The sequence below is a fragment of the Chiroxiphia lanceolata genome, chromosome 4 (genome assembly GCF_009829145.1).
Source record: "Chiroxiphia lanceolata isolate bChiLan1 chromosome 4, bChiLan1.pri, whole genome shotgun sequence".
In the NCBI taxonomy this organism is placed as follows: domain Eukaryota; kingdom Metazoa; phylum Chordata; class Aves; order Passeriformes; family Pipridae; genus Chiroxiphia; species Chiroxiphia lanceolata.
The window spans coordinates 12482208-12504495 of record NC_045640.1 but is presented as its reverse complement, the minus strand read 5'-3'; the positions used below and the strand labels follow the sequence as shown (position 1 = coordinate 12504495).

General features: G+C 42.0%; 1 protein-coding gene across 8 annotated transcripts in view; it reads left to right on the top strand.

Moving 5' to 3' along the window:
- SORCS2 (sortilin related VPS10 domain containing receptor 2) overlaps positions 1 to 22288 on the top strand; it is a 598972-nt gene that overhangs the window by 42932 nt on the left and 533752 nt on the right. For 5 of the 8 annotated variants that reach the window (XM_032685838.1, XM_032685844.1, XM_032685840.1 and 2 more), the window contains exon 1: positions 5136 to 5241. The exons of 2 other annotated variants lie outside the window; for them this stretch is intronic. In XM_032685838.1, coding sequence (XP_032541729.1) covers positions 5212 to 5241 — 30 coding nt within the window. In that variant the 5' untranslated portion in view covers positions 5136 to 5211. Of the gene's footprint in view, positions 1 to 5099; positions 5242 to 22288 lie in introns of those variants that run through there. One more of the 8 variants, XM_032685845.1, reaches the window with a different exon arrangement.

Below are 22288 nucleotides of genomic sequence, written 5' to 3'. Positions count from 1 at the left end.
ATTGCTGATGAGAAATTATGAAGGTTGAAGACAGGTAATCTTAGCCACCAAAACATTACGCTTCACATTACATTTTCTGTTTCAGACTAAGCCCTGTTTCAGGCTTTGTGGCAAAACAAATGTGTACAGGTTAGTTGTATTTTTTTGTTCTTCTCATTGATGGAAGATAAAACTTCAGGGGCTTAAGGCAGCTTGTATTTACTGCCAGCTTGTTTGCTAAGTGACAGTAATTTTACAACTTTTTTCCTTTTTAATTTTATGAGCTAGAACTAGAGAAAATTATAGTGTATATTCACCTACTCACTAGTAAAAGTCCTGCAAGGTGCTGAGCAGCTCAGTTATGTCACTGAATTAGAGGAGAGCTGATGATGCTCAAAGAATGAGGTTTCTAGACAACCTCAGTGACTCCCTGTTTTTGGGCTGCTGGCCTAGTGTGTGGTTGTGTCAGTTTTTACTGCAAACGTGCCATTTGCTAACTGGATCCTGGTAAAATAGGAAGCTATTCAGCTTTTGTTAAATCATTTACAGCTCTTCCAAATTTTTTCTCGTAAGTGTATGTCAGTACACCCATACCTGAAGAGAACTCCTTGTAATCATCAGAGACAATACACTACACTGAAATCCACTCTTTTATATTGTTCAAATTTGAACAGGATAATTGAACATGTACTTTGTAGCTTTGTCAGTTCTTCATAAAACAAAGGCAGCTACTTACTTTTTTGACTTCAGAACTGCCCACAGAAGTAGAGTTTTGTTTTTCTAGTGACAAGGAATGCTTCCTATTAATCAGGCTTTCTTCTGTGGGCATCTGGGTTGACTGGTGACAGCAATGTATCAATGAATTAATGTGAACAAAACAATCTGACACCTGCTTGATTTTTTTGTTCTCTCAAATGGAACAACTATTGAGAAAAGTGTTAAGACACATAGATTTATTGATTTGTTGAATATAGAAAGTTTTTTTTGGTAGTTGTAGTAATACAAATAGAAATTATTTTGAGAGGCCTAGCCAAATAAAACCTCTGCTGTTTGGCATAAGGGTATGGCCTTATTTATAGTAATTTGCATTTAACACAAATAAAGCATTTGAGCATTGTTAATTGGGTAACAAGGCAATAAAGCTTTGGCACGTATTAATTTGTTAGCTTAGAATGTGGTCACAGTGAGTAATAGGGCTGTTTTGGAGTCAGGCATTTTGATAGGAAACGTGTGAGATTAAGTTGCTTTCATGCATGAGCATTTTGTCAAAAACCCTGCAGGTCACTGTGCTCTTAATGATGTTGTTAACATAAACACAATTGTTTTGTATCTAATTAATGGAATAAGGTATCCTAAATGCATCTTGATACATTAACTTAAATCAACCTTTAAAAGAGGTGAACACTGTACAAGAAGCATGCTTAAATGGGTAATTCTTCGGTGATTTTCTACCTTATTGTGCATCTGCAGTCCTCTTGCATTATCAACCTCCGAAGGCTATGAGGATGAAACATAGAATAAATTGTTATCAATATTTTTAATTGCAAGCAAAAAGAAATATTAGCATGTCATCTTGGTTTCTGCCCAAGCAGAACTTGAAGCTTTCTCTAATACTTTCAGTTTTTGATTAGAAATTAATCTAGTAAAAATAAAGTGGGTTAATTGAAGCCTTATAAATCTTAATATAATCTGACAGTCAGTAAAAATGTGAGTAGATGTTTATTAGTATAGCACTAATAATTCTGCCATTAACAGGAAGAAACTTGCCTTGAATTTACAACACTATTTTTTTCCCAACCTTTTCTATTTCTATTTCTATTCTGGGACTAGAGGAGCTTAGAGGTGTGTAGTACTCAGTTATTTGTCTTTTTATTTGCCTCTGTGTATTTGCTGAGCCAGAGTTTATAGGAGATATAAAAGGTGACAGACATTTAGGGAAGCCTCTTTACTTTAGAAATCATTAAACTAAATCTAAACCATCATTTTGCCAACCCTTAAGAAGTTCCAGTTAAACAAGATTTGCAACTTCTGAACCCATAAGAAAATTTCAACTGAATTGGCAAACTAGGGATGTCACAAAAATAAATGTCAAGTTTTGTGATAAAGGAGGACTTTATTAGTGGATTTGCTATGTTCCTGTGGAGATCATGGAAAAGACATTTTGACAGTGGGGAAAGACTCAAGCAGACCTTGCTGTTGAGCATAAGGTGCAAGGTTGGAGGAATGCAGGCTTCATTAGTTCTGGGACAACTTCTCGTTTTTTTTTTTTCCTTTTAGGTCTCATTATGGGAAATACCAGTAACTGACAGGTACAGAGAGCTTGACTTAGGAATGTGGATGTTGCTATCTCTTCTTTGGTTGCTGCTCACTGGGAGCCCTACCTGTCGAACACAGTGGTGAATGCAAAATGAATGAGCACAACAAAGTCCAGCTGTATTCAGTCAGATGAAGTATTAGGGTTTGTATGCCAGTTTTAACATGTAGAGACTCGAGCCCTTCCACCTGTTCTGAGTATTTTTAGGTTATTCTACAAATGTTGGGTAATCTTCACAATTTCACAAGAGATAGGCCATAATGTCAGAATCAAAATTACTGAATTCCTAGTAATAGGCAAATCACCCCTTCATGTTGGTTGATACAATTGTGGTTGGTCAATGTTTTCTTAACAATTCAGCATTGCATTTTTTTCTCTTGTTCCTTTTTGTGCAGAGATGCCAAAGATGGAAAGTAATTTGCTTAATATGCAACTGTTACTCCAACAGGAATGACTCTCTGCCTGTGTGTCTTCTGTGAACTGTAGAATCACTGCCCAACTTCTGCATCCCTAAAGAACATACCCAAACAGCAGGGATTCAAACAAACGTTTGACCACCAGCTGTCATTGAGACCAGTTTACAAGAGTCATAAGGGGTTTGTCTAGAAAACTAACTTTCTGCCCACTTAAACCCAGGTGGTTTTCCTGGGTATTGTTTCAGAGAGATAAGACACTGTAACAAAGCTAAATGGATGCAAAGATCAGTCTTGTCTCACGCTCGTGTTTCAGTTCCTTTAGACAGCTCCCTATAGCTTCTCTTAGGCCTTCTGAGCTTTTGGTATTGTCTCCAGAAATCAAGATCTGAGAAAAAAATTAATCAACTTGCTCTTTACACAAGATATACCTTCAGGAATGAATTCAATACATCACCCCTTCAAGAGTCCCAGGGGCAACTTCTGATGACCTGGGCCACGTGGTGCTGCTCACCCAAGTTCCTGCTGCTGCCCAAGCTCCTGCTGGCACAGTATTTGGGGCAGAATCTCCAAAACTGGCAGCTGGAGATTGGTAGAGAAGGGGCAATTTCTTCTTTTAGTTCTTTTAGCTGTTTTGAGACTGTGGGGCTGTGCTAGAAACTATGAAAGAAGACTTTATTGGGAGCTGCAGATAAAGCACACAGGATTTAAAAAAAAAATATTTTAACTTCTATTCTGTATTTCTTTTGAAATGGAGAGTGATTCTGAATTTGAAACTACCTTCTAGTTTGAGCCATTACAGTAATAACAGGACAGGTTACCATAGGTCTCCTAGCACTGAAGGTGTACAGCTAATATGTAATCATATAGCTTACTGAAAGTAATTTTTACATTACTTTGGGATGACCAGGTCACTTTAGGTCATTGTGGTAGTCATCCCAGGCCTGTAATGGTACAGTTAAACCAGTGGATACTATTTTTTCTATTAATCTTCCTAGAAAAGCCTTTGTAATCCTAATTTTCTAGGCCATTAGGGTAAAGGCAGATTACAACTAAAGCTGGTTTATTAACTTTACTCACCTTGGTTTTACCCAGCCTGGATCTCTTCTGTTAGGTGCCTGTACCTGGAGTCAGTACTTTCCTCAGCTGTCTTTCAAACTTGTTTTTCTGACACTTAGGTCTGAGCAACTTTATTTTACTGTGAAGTTAGATTCAGTTTTGGAGTTGGCCCTGGACTGTGCAGCAGGTTGGACCAGGAGTCCTCCAGAGGTCCCTCAGTTATTCTGAGATTCTAACTTGTGCCCTCTTCACATATGAGGCAAACTGCTTCACAAGTCCCAATTTATTCAAAGTTACACGGCACGCTGCAGTGAAGCAGGAAGAGCACCCAGTCTATGATGCCTAAATCTTCTTCCACTGCTTCACCTGTCAGTTTTGAGTTACGCTGCACAGCCCCAGTCATTGCCCCTCTGCCGTGAGCATTTCCTGATGCTGCTATGGATCAATCCCTAATTACAAGCCACATGTCCCCACGGTGGGCAACACTGGATTAGCAATTGGCTCCGGATAACGCATGTGACGAGCCTGGTGCCTCCGAGGAGCTGAGGGGCAGAAGGACGGACAGGTTGCTTTTCCCCGCGGAAGCGCTTTTTGTCTTTAATACATGAATCATATTTTTGCACCTGCTTCATTTGTTCCTCGGTTCCCCGGTGCTGACCACAGACCCCTTCCGATCTTTTCACTGCAGCCTCCTGGGAGGGACGGCCAAACCAGGGCCATCGCCCGTGTCCAAAGGGGCAGCGGTGAGTGCTCGCCCTGCAGCGCACCCGCCCCGAGGGGCTGCGAGACTCTCGTTCGGGCGCTCTCGAAAGCCTCTCTCCGGAGCTCTGCGTGAAACTTCGCAAGCGCCGGGTTCTGCCGCCGCCGGGAGACCCGTCCCCACCGCGGCTCCCGCGGGGCGCGATGCCCGTGTCCGTGTCCGTGTGTGCCGGAGCCCGCCCGGCGTTTCGGCGCGGACCAGCAGATGGCGGCGCCGCCCCGGCTGGGCGCGCAGCCCCGCGCACGGCGCTGCCGCCGAGCCCCGCTCCGGTTACAGCCCTCCCCCGCCCCCGCCCTCCGCCGCGGTGTCTCCCTCCCTCCCCACCACCTCCCCGCCTGTCACTACCACGCCGGAGAGCCACCATGGCGCACGGCGGGCCACGCGTGTCCGCCGCCGCCGCTCCGCGCGGGGCTGCCCGGCTGCCGCCGCCGCTGCTGCTGCTGCTGCTGCTGCTGCCGCCGCTGCTGGGCGCCGCCGCCGCGCCGCGCTGCGCGGAGCCCTGCGGCCGCCCGCGTCCCGCAGCCCTGACCCGCGGGGCGCGCAGCCCGCCCGAGCCGCGGCCGGGCAGCGGGGAGGCGGCGGGGAGCGGCCGCTCCAGGAGAGCATCCTCGGCGGCCGGCCGGGAGCAGGTCTCCCTCATCAGCACCTCCTTCGTGCTGAAAGGGGACGCGTCTCACAACCAGGCGATGGTGCACTGGACGGGCGAGAACAGCAGCGTGAGTGCGAGGGGCAGCGCGGGCGGGGTGTGGGGTCCCTGCCCTTGCCGTTGCTTTGGTTCCCCAACTTGCGGTGCGCAGCCCGCGCTCCGCCGGGCTGGGTGCGACAGGGGCGCGGTGCTCCTGCCGCCCGCTGCCCGGCCCGGGGCGCGGGGATCCCCCGGGCAGCGCTCGGGGGGCTGTGGCCGGTGAGGTGCCGCCGGGAGGCGAAGCGCCGCCGTGGTCGGACCGGCCCCGCGCATCCCCCGCCACTTCCCCAGAAGTTTGGAAAGTTTGCGAGCGCGCATCTCGCACAGGGGCCGGGTGCGCGATGTGCGCCGCACTGCGAGGAGGAGGACGAGGACGAGGACGAGGAGGGCGGCTTGGCCCCGGAGAGGCGAAGCGGTGTCCGTGTGCGGTCGGAGTGCCCCCGGGGCTGTGGCAGGGTCTCTGGGTGAAGGAGGGGCAGGGGCGAACTGCGGCGCGGGGATTATCTCCTCCAGCCCCGCATGAAGTCCCAGATTAAATTGTCGAGGCTTAATCGATTCACCGCGATTCAGTCATCCCCGTGTAATCTCCCCCGCGCCGCGCTCTGTCTTCGCAAGCGCCGGGGAAAGAAAAACCCGAAACAAACCGAAAATGAAATAAAACGCAGCTCGGGGCTTGAGGTGGATGTGAGCGGCAGGGGCGGGTGAGCGGTACGGCCCCGCCGAGCGCCGCGGGGGCGGAGGAGCGTCCCGCAAAGCTCCAGAATAGCAGCAGCTCTCCGAGGGGGCTTTTACAGCCACATCGGTGGATAAAAATCATGCGCTGGAACTAGTGAAATTGCATTAGAGCGTCAGTGTTCACAACTTTTCGCAGTTAAAAGTATGTCTTGCCTTTATTACTTATCTAATTTAGACGGCAGCTCTCACGGTGAGCGCCCCTAGTAATTTTTTAACTCATTTTCAGTTTCAGCTAGTCTTCATTTCTTTATGTATTGATCCATTAATGGGTGTGTATTCGCACGGGTAGTTTTAGGGATTTGCTGCTTCTGATTTATCCTTTACTGAAACACTATATCATAACAGTGGTCGTCATGGGTAAATATTACACAGCACCTTGCGCTGTCTGTGTAACTTCTTAGTCAGGAAAATATGGTTATGAAGGCTCAAGATCAACTTTGTCCTGAAGGATTTTAGTGTTTCTGGAAAGCTCCTGAGTGTTTTCACTACAGTTCAGCTAAGGTCCGACTCTGCTTGAACTTTGTGAATTTAGCATAAAGTTTACTTAAACTTGGCTCATTTCAGAGTGCGTGTGTTGTACTTCTCATAAGTATGTGAATTATCATCCTTTCTCTAGGACCTCAAGTCCTGTTTTTTGCCTGTTTTGCTAGCGAGTCAGCCAGGATGTGGAGCTGCTAAGGCTCCACTGATGAGGATGCAGTGATTCCCTGGAGCATGCTGAGCGCTTATGTTAACGCTCTTGTATAATCAGGTGTCAGAGTTGAAGTCAGCATCATAAAGCTTGACACTTTCAAAGGCAGTTTTTGATTTACTCGGGAAGGAGGTGCAAGATGATGGTCATTTTCTGTGAAAAGAGAGAGTCGCAAATCAGCAGCATCAGCTATTCTAGTGCTGCCCTTCCTCCATTTCTCTGCTATTAGACTGCTTTTTTTTGCGGACAGTGTTTGCAGACTGTTAGAACTACTGCTTTGAAGAATTCAGTATTAAAAAGTTGGCATAAGTTCATTTTTTGACATAAAAGGCAAGTAACAGCTTTCATGCAAAGCGCTCTGCACTGTAAAATGAATATAGTAGAACCTTGCTAATCCACAGTTATGACTAGCAGTCTCTCCTCGCCTCTGCAAAGATTTAATAACAGATGCTGCAGCGAGGGCTTGTATTGCTAAAATGTTATTATTTTTTCCCAGTATGCTACAGCTCACTTACTAGAATACTACCACGTAGTCTCTTCAAAAGCAAAGATAAATGGCAACTGTCAGAACAAATGAAAGTAGTTACAGTCTTTGCTGCAGCATAGTTCGTTTTTTGTTTGCTTAGTTGCTCTCTACTAATTCAGTATTGCAGGATAATGCACTAATCATGAATGCCTGTGGACTTTTTCTACAGTATTTATACACTTAATAAAAAATACTTTTGCAGAGTTACTTAGAAATAACGTTGCTTACTCTGCCTGCCATCAAGTGATTACTGTCAAGCGGGACTGTATTTGAACAAGTGACCTGGTAATGAAAGACTTTTTGCTGTCTTAACCCAAATGAAAGCAGCCAGTCTTTGCACTGGGTGTTTTACAGTATGACTGTCAGGGTTTTTTTCACCTTCTTTTCTTGTAAGCCCAAAGGAAGCAGGATGGGCATGTTTGTTTGTGAGATTAAAACAATTGAAAATCAGCACCTGATCCCAAACGTATTTAAGGTAGTCTCGAATTTCTGTTTGTTTAAGTAGATATGTATGTTTTTATTTGTATTACCCCGGGTTAAGTGTTTGGAGGTAGGAATGCTAAGATCCAGTGCTTCTCAAACCTGGCACCTTATCCTGTGTTCTTAAATCTATGGTCTCTCCTTGCCTTGGAAGCACAGGCGTGAGCCATGGAGCGCTGTTCTGTCCCAGGCACATTGCAGTCAGGGGGAGGGCTGTCATTCCTAACACTGGGGCTTTGGATCAGGTCCTGTGAACCTCAGGAGGCACTCAGCAATCTTAAAGTGTCACCACGCACGTTTGGCACCTCATTGGAGGTACTCAGCACTTTGTAAACCAAGGAGCTAAACTAGTTCCTTTACCCTTTACAGCTGTGTGGCTGAAAATTTGACAGTGATGAGCTCCAGATGACCATATATCCTCTTAAACACCTCACCTAGTAAAATAAATGAAGAAGAAATATGCAGTAGGATTATTCCTTTGAGCTCTGTGATGAAGAGACAAATAACCATAAAAGCAGAGGGGGCAGCTGCTTCTCCAAGGCATGTTCACCTGCATGAATAGTTCATTGAAAGTGCTGCCATGGAGTACTCATGTGTATGGATCAAGGGCAAATAAATAAATTTGGAAGGGATTGAGCTTAGGTTGATGTGCATATGGAGCTTTGAAAAAATAGTTTGCGTCGTGTAAATCCTCCTGTGCTGCAATAATAGAAGCATGAGATTTTTGGTTGCATGAGATGTCTTGAAAGAAACTAGGGAGGCTATAAATTAAATGGATCCTGTCTCCTTCCCTTTCTTTTCTGTGCTGTAGAAGTCTGATGTGTACTTTATTATCCTTGTGTAATGCTGTTAGTTTTGTGAATTAGAGAAATGGTAGCTTTGGTAGCACAGCAGAGGATATGGTTGCACTGATTGTAAAGTGAGCTTGAATTACTGGGAAGATCATGGTACACTTCCTTGCCTTGGCAAGAGAGAGCTGAACGGGGAGGTATGCAAAATACTTCCTGTTTTGTGTCCTCATTATTTTATTTTGTACTCTGGTAATTATTTATAGATTCCATGAACGAGGAGTCTGTCCCCGACCTTTCTTGGCAGTGGGGTGTATAGTCAAAGCCATCACTAGTGAGGCAAGTCTTACAAAGCCAGTACTTGTAACAGCCAGAGTGTATTTGGTTAGTGAATTCTAGCAATTAGTATTTCTGCTTTCTGTCCCCTCTGCCCACAGAAATCTGTTGTGCGCTCTTACTTTCTAACAAAGGTTCATGCAAATGGAACTAATTTCCTTTCCAGTCTTAAAATATCATAAACTGAAGACATGACAGGTGGGTGGTGCAGCACACCATTTACTGTGGGAAGGGCCAATAATTGACATCTATGTAACTGATAAATAACATGGGGGTGTGCATCGAAATATATACAGGTAATGTGCTAAAACAATAGCTCTTTCTGTGTTAAACTGAATATGTATGTTCTCAGATTTACTAAAAATATGCAACCCTTTCTGATTTGGGGAAAAATAATCAATTCATGACAGCTTTTAAAAACCCTGCTTTTCCTTAGAAGAGGCCTTATAATCATCCCAGGAGCTTTTTTGTGCTAGGCAAACAACTTTGCAAAACTATGTTCTTTTTGAGCCTCCTGGAGAATTCCCATTCTGCATTAATACCTGCTGATTTAAAAAAAAAAAATTAAAATCAAAGCCAAAGCAGAAATATGGGGAGAATGAGACTCATATTCAAAACTGATTTTGATTCATGGGCTGCTCTTCATGCAGTGTGCAGACTGCTCAAGTGTTGTGAACAGAACTTGGACCAGCTTCTTCCAAGTCTGCACTCTCATGGTCACAGTATTTCCTTTTTTTACTTGTAGTCAAAATATTAAGTAAGTCCGTGCAGGTGCTTATTTGTCCTAAGTTGATGTCATGATCCATCATAAACATGTAGGTCTTAGTTATGGAAAATAAACATAAATATACACACATTTTTTTCCAGACTTAAATATTTAGCAGCATCTTACCATAAAGGAAGGTTTATTGCACATCTACAGAAGTTACTACGCACAAAATCTTTAACTGATCCAGATTTTTCTGTATTTGATATACAGATACTTTGTTTAATTTAAAAACTATAACTCTTTGGGATACAGTTTCAGCATTTGTAGAGCCCAGTGATCACTAATGTATTCTTCTGGTAAATGTTTTATTTAATTGGTTTTGTGTTTTGTTCAGTTTGCAATAAATTGTGCTGAGGGAATCTATAATAAGCATTGACTGCAATATTACTGTAGCTGTACCTGTAATAGTAAATGTAATTATCTATCCAAACTGGGCAAAAGTCCATTTGTGGTAAGGTTTTGGTGCTGTTTCTGCAGAGTAACCAGACTACATTTTATGAAACTAAAGGGAGCATGAGGTCAAAAATCCTGACGGCTCAGACCTTTGATAAATGGCACATATATTGCAAAGTGAAAGGCAGATTTCCCATAGGGAGGGTTTTTCTTAAAATTCTTTGAGATGATAGTGTGATTATAAAAACAAACAGAAACTAAACCCAATAATCATATTTGAATGGAACAGCAGAGTCCCACATGGAAAGCAGAATGATATTAATCTGACTGAAGTAACTCAGGAGTTGAATGTTTCCTTTTTTTTTTTTTTTCGTGGTACAAAGTTTATGGCTTACTTCATTTATTTGCTTCTACTAGCCTCTGTTTTCCCTCTCTACCAGCCCTACAGCTTGCTAGTCATGTCACTGCCTGCTGAGCTCTCTCCACGTTTCAGCAAATTCCAGCGGCTAAAGGAGAGAGCACCTCCTCTCAACCCCTAAGTAGACACTTAAAATTGATACATAGTTTAATTAGTAAATGTGTGTTTCAAACATGCTTCAAAGTCCTCCACGCACAGCCCTCCACACCTGCAGCCATACCTGGTTTTACCTGGTTTGCTCGTTTAACTGGTGTTACCTGGTTTGCTTAGGAGCAGGCTACTGGAAGTACTGCTGTGCCGACATTGGGATAAGCTCAGTTTAAATCTAGGAGGGAAATTAAGCAATGAACACTAAAGAGAGCCACCAGACTGAAATTCTCTCTGATACTGCCAATGTATTTATTGCATGTGAATGATAAACCAAATCTGGCTTAATAACAATCATTACAGGTGTGTGTTTAGGCTGTGGATAGCAGCTCACATATCACAGCGGGAACATAATGTGTACTTCCCAAGCTTGATGGTCTTAGTAATCTATTGATACAGGTCTTCAGAGAAAGAAATGAGGACTTCCCTTTTGATTTTCTTAAAATTCAATAGACTAGTAGATTTTTTTTGAAAGAACAGAAGGGGAAAATTATGAGCTTTTCAGAAAAACTGTTCTGCTAAAATGGGAAGCTCTTTAAGGTGTGTACAACTTTATGAATTTAAAACATAAAACTGCCCAGATACAGAAGCTCTTGTGCCAAGCCCTTTGCACGTCCAAATAAAATATTTTATGGTCCTGCCGGTTAAGACCAAAGGTTGTTGTCATAAAGGGGAGAGAATCTGCACTACAATGCAAGTGGGGTCGTTCTAGTTCCTGAAAACACAATTTCATTTAAGCAAAAGATGAAAGTGTAGGTTGAAAGTAGTCTCCAGTATATGACTGCTCTCTGTAGCTCAGGATGAAACTTGATGACCTGCAACATTCCTTCAGCATTTTTATTCTCAGAGACTCACATTCTTTACCAGACATTCCCAACCCCAACCCCAGGCCCCAGTAATAATAATTTAAAACTCTAACAAATCACCAATGACAAAACCACTTTGAAAGAAATAATGGATGGAATCCTTTGCTGTGCCTTACTTCATTATAGGATATAAGGAAGGAATTCTCCACTGCAAAGATGGCGAGACCCTGGCACAGGTTGTCCAGAGAAGTTGTGGATGCCCCACGCCTGGAAGTGTTCAAGGCCAGGCCGGATGGGGCTCTGAGCAACCTGGTCTAGTGGGAGATGTTTCTGCCCATGGTGAGAGGTTGGAACTAGGTGATCTTTAAGGTCCCTTCTAACCCCAACCATTCTGTAACTCTATGATTCAGCCATTAAGCCTAAGCTTGGACTTCTGCAGTAGGAGGGAGAGGGGGATGGTTCCCGGATTGATCCTGGACAATCTTAACAGCTATGTTTAAGAAAGCTTGGATGAGTTGACTTCTGAAAGCATGTCTGTCTCAGCCTATTGGAGAGGGGCCTAGCTGACTAACTGTGATGAAACACAGGACTTTTTGGACATAGATCCAAATATGTGGGGGTTGTTGGTGCTGTAGCTATTTTGTCCTTCTTTGCTGTGACATTGCTGTCGGAGTTTCAGTTATGGGTTAAGACTCTGTTGTGGTGGCTGTTGCACAACCCCAGTGCCAAAATGCAGGTGCAGCTCTAAAGATTTTATAATGACAGTTTTAACTGCATACACCCCCGAGAAACAGAATTGTATGCTTAAAAGATGTACTCTGACAGAGGTTGCATAAAGTTCTACATTTCAGTCCATGGGCTGCTCCAACAGCTGTTTACGTATTTTTTTTCCTAATGATTGGCATATTCATACATAAGGAGTTATGGGGCCAGAGCCAGAAATTCCCCTCTGAGTTGATAGTTAATCAAGTGCTTAGAAACATGCCCACTCTGTGTATATATGTAGGTATGTTTATGTTTTTCTCTCTCTTTTGTCCGAAGTCAGTTGATCTGCAATTGCACCAAGAAAAAGTTAAGCAGTTTCAGCAGTAAGAGTTGTGAGTCTGGCAGGAAATGTGTATTTCAACTCTTGATGCAGAAGTAGGAATTAGACCCTTCTGCTGGGTGAGCACTGTAGCCCACTGCTGTTGTGGAAGGGTGAGGAGAGCAGTGTCACCTGTGAGGAGCTGTGTTTCTCAGGGAGTTGCTCCTGTGCACTGTGAAATGCTCGGTGCTGTAGCTGTGTGCTGCACATCTGCTGGACTCGCTGACTTTGGTGGAAGTGCCATGCCTTTGGATCCTCTTGGTTTTGTCAGCCCTGGGTGAGGCTGTTGTGGAAGAGGAGGGATGTTGAGGCACTGTTCTCTTGAGGGATGAGAGCATGGATGCCGTCCTTGGCAGAGATGAGGAGGGTCTGTGCAGCCCTGTCACCACGTCTGTGGGCTCTGAGGCAGAGTGTGGTGTTCATGGGGATACCCTGGGGAAATTTGAGGCTTGGCCAGAGGCAGAGCATAGGGTTCCAAAGGAACAGCTGTTGGATTAAATTGAAGTTGAACAGGAGTGCTGAAGAACTTTGCCAGTTACCTCACCAGTATCCTCTGAAATACCACTTGCCTAACACAGGTGATTTTGCAGTTTCCTACCTGCAAGGTGAAAATAACAGTGCTTTCCTATCTCTTAGGGTGGCTGTTGCTCTAAATAAGCTATGCACTTCAATATTAAAGTAATGGTTATCATCATGGTTATAACACCTAAAAGAGGCAGGACCATAGAAAATCACATCTATGGTTCCTTTGTTCCTTTGACTATTTCACACTACAGCCTAGGAATTAGAGAAGAAAAGGCTCTCACAGGTCATGCAAACTTCTCTGCTTGTTCTGATGTTTGTTTTGATCAGGGCTCCTTTTAATGTGTAGTCCAGTTTAATTTAAATGCCTAGCCTCTAGCACTTCAAAATCATTGAATAGATTTAAGATTATGTGACTAAAACCAGTATCAGTGAAACTTAACCTGTATTTAATATGATATTTTGTGCTTTTGTTTAGTGGTATAATGAAATAACTGTGCTTCTTTCTCAGTGTTTGTTCATTTTGTACCTTTGTAGATCTTGTAGACTAGTAATTATTTCTCTGAATAACATTTATTTTAACCTTATAAATTTTCCCTTATAGCTCACTTTTGCTAGCTCTTTAATTCCACCAGCTGGATAAGACACTACCTACATAGTACCTGTCCACTGGATATCTGACCGGCACATTTTTAGAAATGTACTTAGACACAGAGATTATTGTTCATTTCTGGCGTCCTTCTAATCTAATCTCCCTCCAACGTCCTCGTGATTATCTGTGTTTTCTAAAAAGAAGACCCACAGAACAGTAAATAGTTTTTCTTTTTTTAAAGATAAGTCATAACAACACCACAATAATTCGGTCATTAGCAAAAAAGCTAATTTTTGTGGTTTCTGTGCAGGAACATCATTAAAAGTTTCTTCTAGTAGATGAAGTAGATGTATTTAATGTTTTCTTTTCCTCATTTGCTTTATGTACTGTGTTTCTTTCCTAGTTTTCATAAGATCACTGGGGACACAGTAAAGCTGCGTGAAGTGTCACAGAAGCGTATTTGCAGCACCAACCCCTGTGACGTGTCCTTACTCCTGTGGAGCAGTGTTCACTGGCCAGTGTGTTCAGTTTTAGCAGATGGCAAGCTACACTCTGTGAAAACACAGTTTTTGTTACTGTTACTGTATCTTCTCTGGTCCCCAGACTGAAAGTGCCACAGGGAAAGAGCAGCCTTCTCCCTGCATGCCCATGAGCAAGATGTGTACTGGGGTTCTGCTCTGCGTTGGTGGCATTTAGGTCCTCTGTAATACCAGTAAAAATGATGAGGACTGAGAATTGAGCAGTTCCATCTGTTATTTTCAGGAGGGTGTAGCTTGGCCTCCCTAAGTGAGCTACACTAGAAAAACATTGCTTTTCTCAGGTATTGAAAAACAGCCTGTTTATGGATATGCATTCCCATGCTTCCCTCCACCAGCAATTGTCACTGCAAGACAGATGCCCAAGGGAATGGAGCTGGAGGGTGAGAGGAATATGTCGGAATCACTCTTTGAGCTTTAGGCACTGTTTCACAGTGTTTCACATTGGTAAATATGACTGATTCTGAAGAAATAGTTATTTCTTCATTGAAAACACAATTGTATCGGGGATAGTAGGTTGCCATAAAATCCTCAAGGGTTTAAGTACAATAAGATATTTTTCCTGTGTTAGCTGGCAGAAGGATACTGTGAGTCTAAGGCATCTAAATCTGCAGCAGTACTTGTTAAACCTTACCATTTATGGAAAGCAGAACACTTCTCTAAGTTCTTGTTCTGTGCTCTGAGGTATTGTTTTGGGTGTTCAGCCCAAGTAGGCATCAGTGTTAACACAGGTAGAGATAAGAGTATAACCCTGAGGGAACTCGTGAACCACTTTTGTATGGGCAGCTCTATTTTGTGCATGGCTTTTGAGGAGCTCCATGGATGAAGCATAAAAACAGAAATAAAACAAAAGCAGCATGTTCCAGGAACAGGTGGATTACTTTCTGGGTGCATAAGATCTTTTACCTGTCAATTACCACCCCATGTCAGTGGGGACCCAAATGGATGTAGTGCACATATACAGTTCTCCAACAATCAGCCTGTTACAGAGTTCATGAGGTGAATTCCAGGGAGATGTGTAGCAGCAAATATAGATGCCGGACACCTGTAAACACATGGAATTGGATGGCACAGAAACACTAATGGTTTTTTGCTCACCTCACCTCAACCTGCACTGAGGTGGGAAAGGAAGTCAAAATCAGATTATTAGGATCTGCTATGCATTTGTGTGTTTGTGTGTTTGTACTTACAGGCTCTAATCTTGATGATTCTTAACTAAAGAAAACCCATTATGGCAGGCTGGTATTAATAAACTTCTACGTACCCATCTGGTTTTGAGAGTGATCCCTCTGTGCTCTTCCTGAGCACCTTGTGGGCCATGTTGAGACTGGTAAGGGTTCACATCAGATTTGGCTGTTACACACTGCTCTGTGAATGCACTATGTGAACATCATTCCTCCTGACCTCTCTCATTTTAGTCTTGTAACCCACACAAGTTTAATTGCTATGCATGGGACTTTGGAGTCTGCAGTATTGTAGTATTTCATGTGCTTAGAGCATAGAAAAAGCTCTCTTCTCCCAGGCTCAAATGCCCCCCCCCCCACGCACTAGGACTTCATCAGAATTGCAGCTTTTGATTTAGAGGGTCATTTCTTATTTTGCTAATTTGTTTGGCTTTTAATCAGTGGTTTCCTGTGTTTCCCTGCCTGTTACCCAACTGCATAATGGCAAGCATGTCAAAAGGTCTCAGCTGCCTTGAGAGCAGTCTTGAAACATGTTCTTTGCCCTGAGTGAGAAGTACAAGCTGAGCAGAAACTATGCAAAACATCTATGATGGGAGTAGGGTGGCTTCAGAGTGAGAGCTGTGTCCAGAGCACCAGTGACAGACTACAGAAGACTGACAGTGAACTCCCTGGTTGCCCTTGGCTGTCCTGCTGTTTGGGGTAGAGAATTGGGAAGCTCTTACTATTGGTGGTTCTGAGCTTTTTTTTACCCCCGGATGAGGGAGGCCAATACCAGCGGAGTCAGCTGAGATCTGATCCTGTTCTTTTTGAAGTTTCCCAGCCTGATAGGAGAAACAAATATGAAAGAGCCCAATTTCTTTTTTCCTCTCTTGTATGTGACACCCACCGAGGTGCTGCTGAGCACATGCAGGAGGGAAGAGGATGTGTAGGTGGAGAAAAGCGTCCATACTTTTGGAGCAAGCAGCCCACTATCAATGCTCTAAATTTCTCTTGGGTCACAGATATTATTATTAAAGACTGTCTAAAACTACTGTAAAGAAGAGAAGCAAGAAAGTCTGTTGCACTTCAGCCAAACAGCACTTCTATAGCTCTGTGAAACCCACTTTGTGATTCAGGGATTAGGTTGGCTCCTACAAGCTTCTGTGAAGGAAAACGCAGAAGGAACACGTTCCCTGCACATAGGCTGAATCAGGCACCTCTGTTTAAAAATTGTAAGATGTAGCTCAGTGAACACATTTTCAGTTCATAATGAAATACATATGTTCATCTTCATGCAGCATCTCTCAAGGGCTACTGTGCAGAGCACTGGAGGCCACTAACAAGATCTTCTTTTCCTTCCTTCCTTCCTCCTCTTCCAACTGCTTTAAACCAGATGTTTTTTTATAAAGTGGGCTACATTTAGAAGGCTTTGAACCTTGGTATTCTTTTTAATAATCTCATTGCTCCTGAAGAACCCTGAGAGAGTTTTTAGAATTTATTGTATAAGCACCTTGTGCCCTGTGTTCCATTTCTTAATTTAAAAATCCTTGGGGGAGAAGAGGGCGGTGACTGATATCAGGCTACCATATATAATCTGTGTGAGAGCTGAATTGTTAGCCAGTACGTTATCAATACAAACATTTTTTTTGTAAGTTTGCTAACTGCAGAAAAGCCACTTCCTAAACTGGCATGAACTGCTAAAACTTAAGAACTGAATAAAAGGCAAGTTTCTTCATCAGCGGGTGGACTTGGTTCGGCTTGATCAGTCTGTAAGCACGCAGGAATGTTCAGGCTGCCTTTGTGTGTGCTCCTGAGGCAGGAGATGCTTTATGAACACTGGAGCTGCATGAAAAGAAGAGCCTCCACTTCCTGTTTGAATCAATGTTCATATTATTGTGAGGGATTACATCTTGGCTCTGATGTTCGTGCCTGTGAAGAGACTCTTCCTGAAGATGGGAATGTAAGGCTACAGAAGGATATAATCTTTATCTTGTTTGCGGAAACTGCCAGCAAGTCTGGTTGTTGCATTACTGTACTTTGTGAAGTATATTGAGGCTCCCTGAGGGAGCAGGACTCAGTCCAGCGTGATGTTTCACAGGGGTCGGTAGCTCAGAAGTCAAGCCCATTGAGATGAGAGCACTGAAATTCACATTTAGGCATAGACTGTGTGCCAGGAAATTATATAGAGTTCATAGTCTTTGATCCACAGCCTCTTGTATGTGCGTGGTTTGCAGAAAATATGCAAGCTTTTTATTTTTTGTAGCTACTAAATAGACTTGTATTTATTAAGTGAACCTGATTGTCACAGTCACTATCACTCAGTGAGAAACTCTGCTTTCCTTTAGGCAACTTCTGCAGCTATCCTTTGTTTCTGTTACTGTTCTGTCTGCTTTTTTGTATGTCTCATTCCTCCTCCCTTTCTTTTCTCTATGTGCCTCCTTTGTTATTCTGCCTTCATTTCCGTCTCTGTATTAAATCACCTTTCTAACCCCTGAGGGCTTAAATAGCATCATCTTCCCTATTCCATCTGGAAAAAAAGATCTTCAAAGACATGATTAGTAATGACACTGACATGTCATCAGTTTGGGAGTTGCCATTCCAGTGAAAATAGATGTTCGCACTTGGTCAAATGTTGTCTGCAGGCTGGGACACAATGCATGGCATTACTTAAGGAAACCTTGTGTTTGTGGCAGTATCTGTAGCTCTAGAGGATGGCAATAGCAGGTGTTTAAAAAAACAACTGTCCCCAAAATATCCTCATCTCAATTGAACCTGGTCCAGGAGAAGTGTTTTTTATCTCATGCCCCAAATTGAAAGCTGTGGAGTGATCTCTTAAACTTACCTGGGGTTATTTGGATTGGGGACATAAAGTGAAATACAATTCTTCTGTGTCAAACTTCCATGTGAGTTTAAATAATCATAATTAGAAATGAAAGACTCAAAATTCACTTCCAGTTCTGTGATCTGCACATGCCATCTAATAGGAATTTGTATACTACCTATCACTGGGATGACTCTGGTGCTCATCTAGGTTTAATTGAAAAATAATCATAATCTATTCAGTTAGATTTAATGTGTAAATGAGGGATTGTGAGCAAAACACAACTTCTGAAATGTCTATTACTGTGGATTTTACTGTCTGGATTAAGTTCAGATATTAGTGCATGTCACTGATATTTGGGTGATGTCATTCTGAGATATGACTTTGCCAAGAGTGCCTCATTATTACTTTTTGCAACTGGTAGACAGTGAATTCTTTTTCCTTTAGATGAAATTAAATATTTACAAGCTGTTACTTATTGCAGGGTTTTAAATGAATGAAGCTCCTTTTGAAAACAAATGCAAGCTGAGGAAAGCAGAGACAGCAAATGAGTTTGAAGCAGTCATAGGAGGGAAACTTTGTGGTTCACATATCTGAGCTCTGTGGCTTTAGCTGAGCCCTGAAAACATGGGAGTCAAAAGCAGAAAAGTGTAAGGTCTTGGTTTCTGGCACAGCTTATTTCTCTGATGCAAGTGCACTTGCTGTGTAGTCACTAGAGTTCATGGACTAAAAGAAGATGAACAGATTTAGAGTGCTTTTATCTAACATGAAATTGATACTGTCTTAAGGGAATGACTTCTGAGAACAACATAAGGATGTCTGTGCTAGGCTAGACCTGTGGATATCTAGGGAAGAGCATCAGACTCAGATAAATATTTTGTGATCCTTCACCACACAGCTTTTCTGGCCAACAGCAATTTGTGGCTCAGGGGTAACTGTAAAAGCTTTTCAGGTGCAAGAAACACACCTTGTTTATAAATATGAAAATAAGAGGAAGGATGAGCTTATGTACTTCCAGTACTGGATTTCTATTGATTACATCATCCTTTCCACAAACCTAAATGAGTTCAAATTTTGGGGTATGTTCTTTGCATGATTTAAATTTTGTGGATCTGTAGCTACATTTTGGAATTTCAAAACCATTTCTTACTATATTGATTTAAATAGTATTTAAGTTCAGACAAATTATATAAAGTAACAAGTAGATCTCTCAATGCATAATTTAATTAGATTTTTTTTTTCTACTGTAAATTTCTTATCAATTTGGGAAGTTTAAAGGGTACTGTTTCTCTTGAGTGAATGTTCTTTCTGGAAAGAAAGATGCACGGCAAAAGTGGTTTAGATGTCTTTTTGTTTACATGGAATTTATTAAAGCATCTTTTTAGAAGTGTGGATGATGGTACTGTCATATGGAAAAAGCACAAAGTATCCTGAATGTTTTCCTTGGTTATTTAAAATTGAATAAATGTTCATTAACTGGACAATCTCATCTGAGCAAGGATTAATTTTAAATTCAAGCCATTATTCTTTTGGTGCATAACCAATACAGTATATGTTCTTATCAACAAGTGAGTCTCATTTTTAATTTATGAAAGTTTACCTGGGAGTATTCAAGTGTCTTACCCTTTCCATGTATGAAAAATATGCCTTTGATGTCTTGGCGTTTGACTTTAAAACAGCTGATCTTCTGGTGTGCTGTATAATGAAGTTGTTTTGATACATACAAGAAATTCTGCTTGTTTGTTCTAAGTTTGCGTGGCATAGTTAAGCTAGATTTTTTGTTCAGTAAAAATTGGTGATTCTCTTTCTCTTAAGGTGCTTAAAAGCTTATTAAACAGGCATGATCAAGTTTTTTAGATTTTAAGAAGTACTGAAGGTGAATTTTGAAAGTCTAGCTCATTCTTATTTACAAATAGTTCATGATCTTTAAATAAAGATTTCTAAGTGCTCTTTTTCCATTTTTAATATTGTATTGAAGGACATCAGTAAAAGCATTCAATTATAGTGGTCTGTCTCTGGACTCCAGAGGAACCCAAGCCGTGATTGTATTTCTCAGCTAGGGTAAAGCAGCACCATTTCATTGACTTAAATTTCACACATTATGGAAGGATTCTTGGCTTTGATTGGTCTCATAGTTAGTGGAATGTTAACAGTAATGGAAAAGAAGAGGTGCAGGAGCCTACAAAATGGTGAAAAGTAAATAGAAACAGTTAATATCACAAGAATTATATTTTAATTGTTGAATTTCACACTGCTGTTTCTTACTGTTCTTCCTGTTCACTTTTTGCTAAACAATTCTGAATTTATCTAGAAAAACCAAGCTGTTTGCTTGAGCAGAGTTGGTTTTTTGCCTTTGTCTTCTTACTGTCTCTTAGTCCTCTACCTTCCTTCCTATGGATAGGTTAATTTAATCTTTCTAGCTGCTGTATTGGTTTGTTCAGCTTCACTGGGGTCAGCATCTTACATATGGAAGGCACATCAGCTGAAGGAAACTAATATCCCAATCAACTTTCCACCACTGCAGATAGAGAGAAACCAGCTGGCATGAGTGAATTGATTTCTGCATCAATCTCCCTGCACAGGCAATCAATTCAATAGAGAGAAACAAGACCTGAGTCCTCATCACTCTCCTGTTGTAGAAGGCTCCCTGTAGTGGAGACCCATCTTCCTGAGTTCACTGCAGCACCCCGCTGTCACCGAGCTGTGGCAGCTGGGGTTCTCCACGTGGTGTTCCTGGGCCCAAAGCCTGTGAAAGGTGACAGCAGGATTCAGGGTGTATTGGATCAGATCCTTGGGCTAGGGCTGTGACCACACCAGTCTGTGTTAGTTACGAGATAGTTAACCCCCAAAAGTGTTAGGAGGGATCATTCATCTCTCATTGCTGACAGCACGAGGCGCATCCTGGCAATGGAAGCAGGACCAATTTTATTTGTAATTTTTTGTAGTTTCTGAGTCACATCCATGCTAATCATTCTGAGGAATAACGTGCACTTTTTAGTAGGCATCACTATTATATCTACGTGGGGATATAATAATGTGGCATCATTATTTTAACTACATGGGGAAAAAACACGGTTCTCTTGCCTCAGTTTTTTGGTGAAGGAACAGTAGTGCAGCAAACCAAGTCTATTCTATAATAAAAATTTTCAGTGCATTATACTGTGTAAGTTAGGTAATGACTTAAATAGTCAAGTTAAAGAGAAAATAATTAGAAGGCTAATTTGGATTCATCCTTCCCTATTACCACTTAAAGATTTTGACTGTAGAGTTCTGTTGCTGCTTCATTTACCTTGACTGCTGCAAGGACCTACCTCCTTGCATGTCAGACTGTTCTAGTTTGGAGATGAGGAGGAGGGTTTGTGTCACTGGATCAGAGCATGTAACACTTGTGGCTTTTCTCGTACTATAGAATTAGGAGCAAATAAGCTGACATTGGCTTACACAAGGGAACAGACTTGCTCTGCTTTGTTCCCAAAGGTGTCATTTATTCTATTTACATTACATGGTCAAATATTTGTCTATGGTTTCAGTGAGGTTGTCATAGGGCAGTGTTTATGTCACAAATAGTGACATTTACTTATTGATAGGATAGTATAATGTCAGCATGTCGTGGTGGAAATGTCATCATTTTGTGATGTGACAAATTGTCCCTAAGGACAGACTTTTTACGAGTTCTTAACAGATGTTGGAAAAATGAGTAATTTTAGATTGATTTTATTTGTGTCATATTTAGGAACAATCAGAAGTTTAGAAAGCAAAGCTTACAGCAATTTGTATCACTTTTCATTCTTGAAGGGTCTTTGCTAATGTCACAAACTTTAGTCATTATATGCATGATGCTTCCTTAGCAGGCAGATTTGTTGATGCATGGTGCTACAAGGCAGCTCCAGAGATGACAGTTTTTCAGTAGTGAATGTGTTTAATTGGAACATTTTCCTTTTGTAGCAGACGGGATTTTCCTATTTTAGCCACAAAATAGTAGGAGAATTTGGACAGTTTCCAGTCTGTCAAAATTTAAGTGCAAAAGGAAGTTAATTTTGTTTGTATTTGTTCCGTCCTTCATTCAAACCTTGTTAGAGGCAACTGTGAAGCATAGTAAGCAGTGCTGCTTATACCTTATCTACAAGGCAAATTCAGTTGGGATGGCTGTGCTGTGTGAACAGAGCTGTATGTGGTATTGCCGTGTATTGCTGGGCAGTTCCCATGTGTGCCTGAGACATACTGTAAGATATTGATGGAGAGGATGTTCCCTAGTTTCCAGAAGACATTTT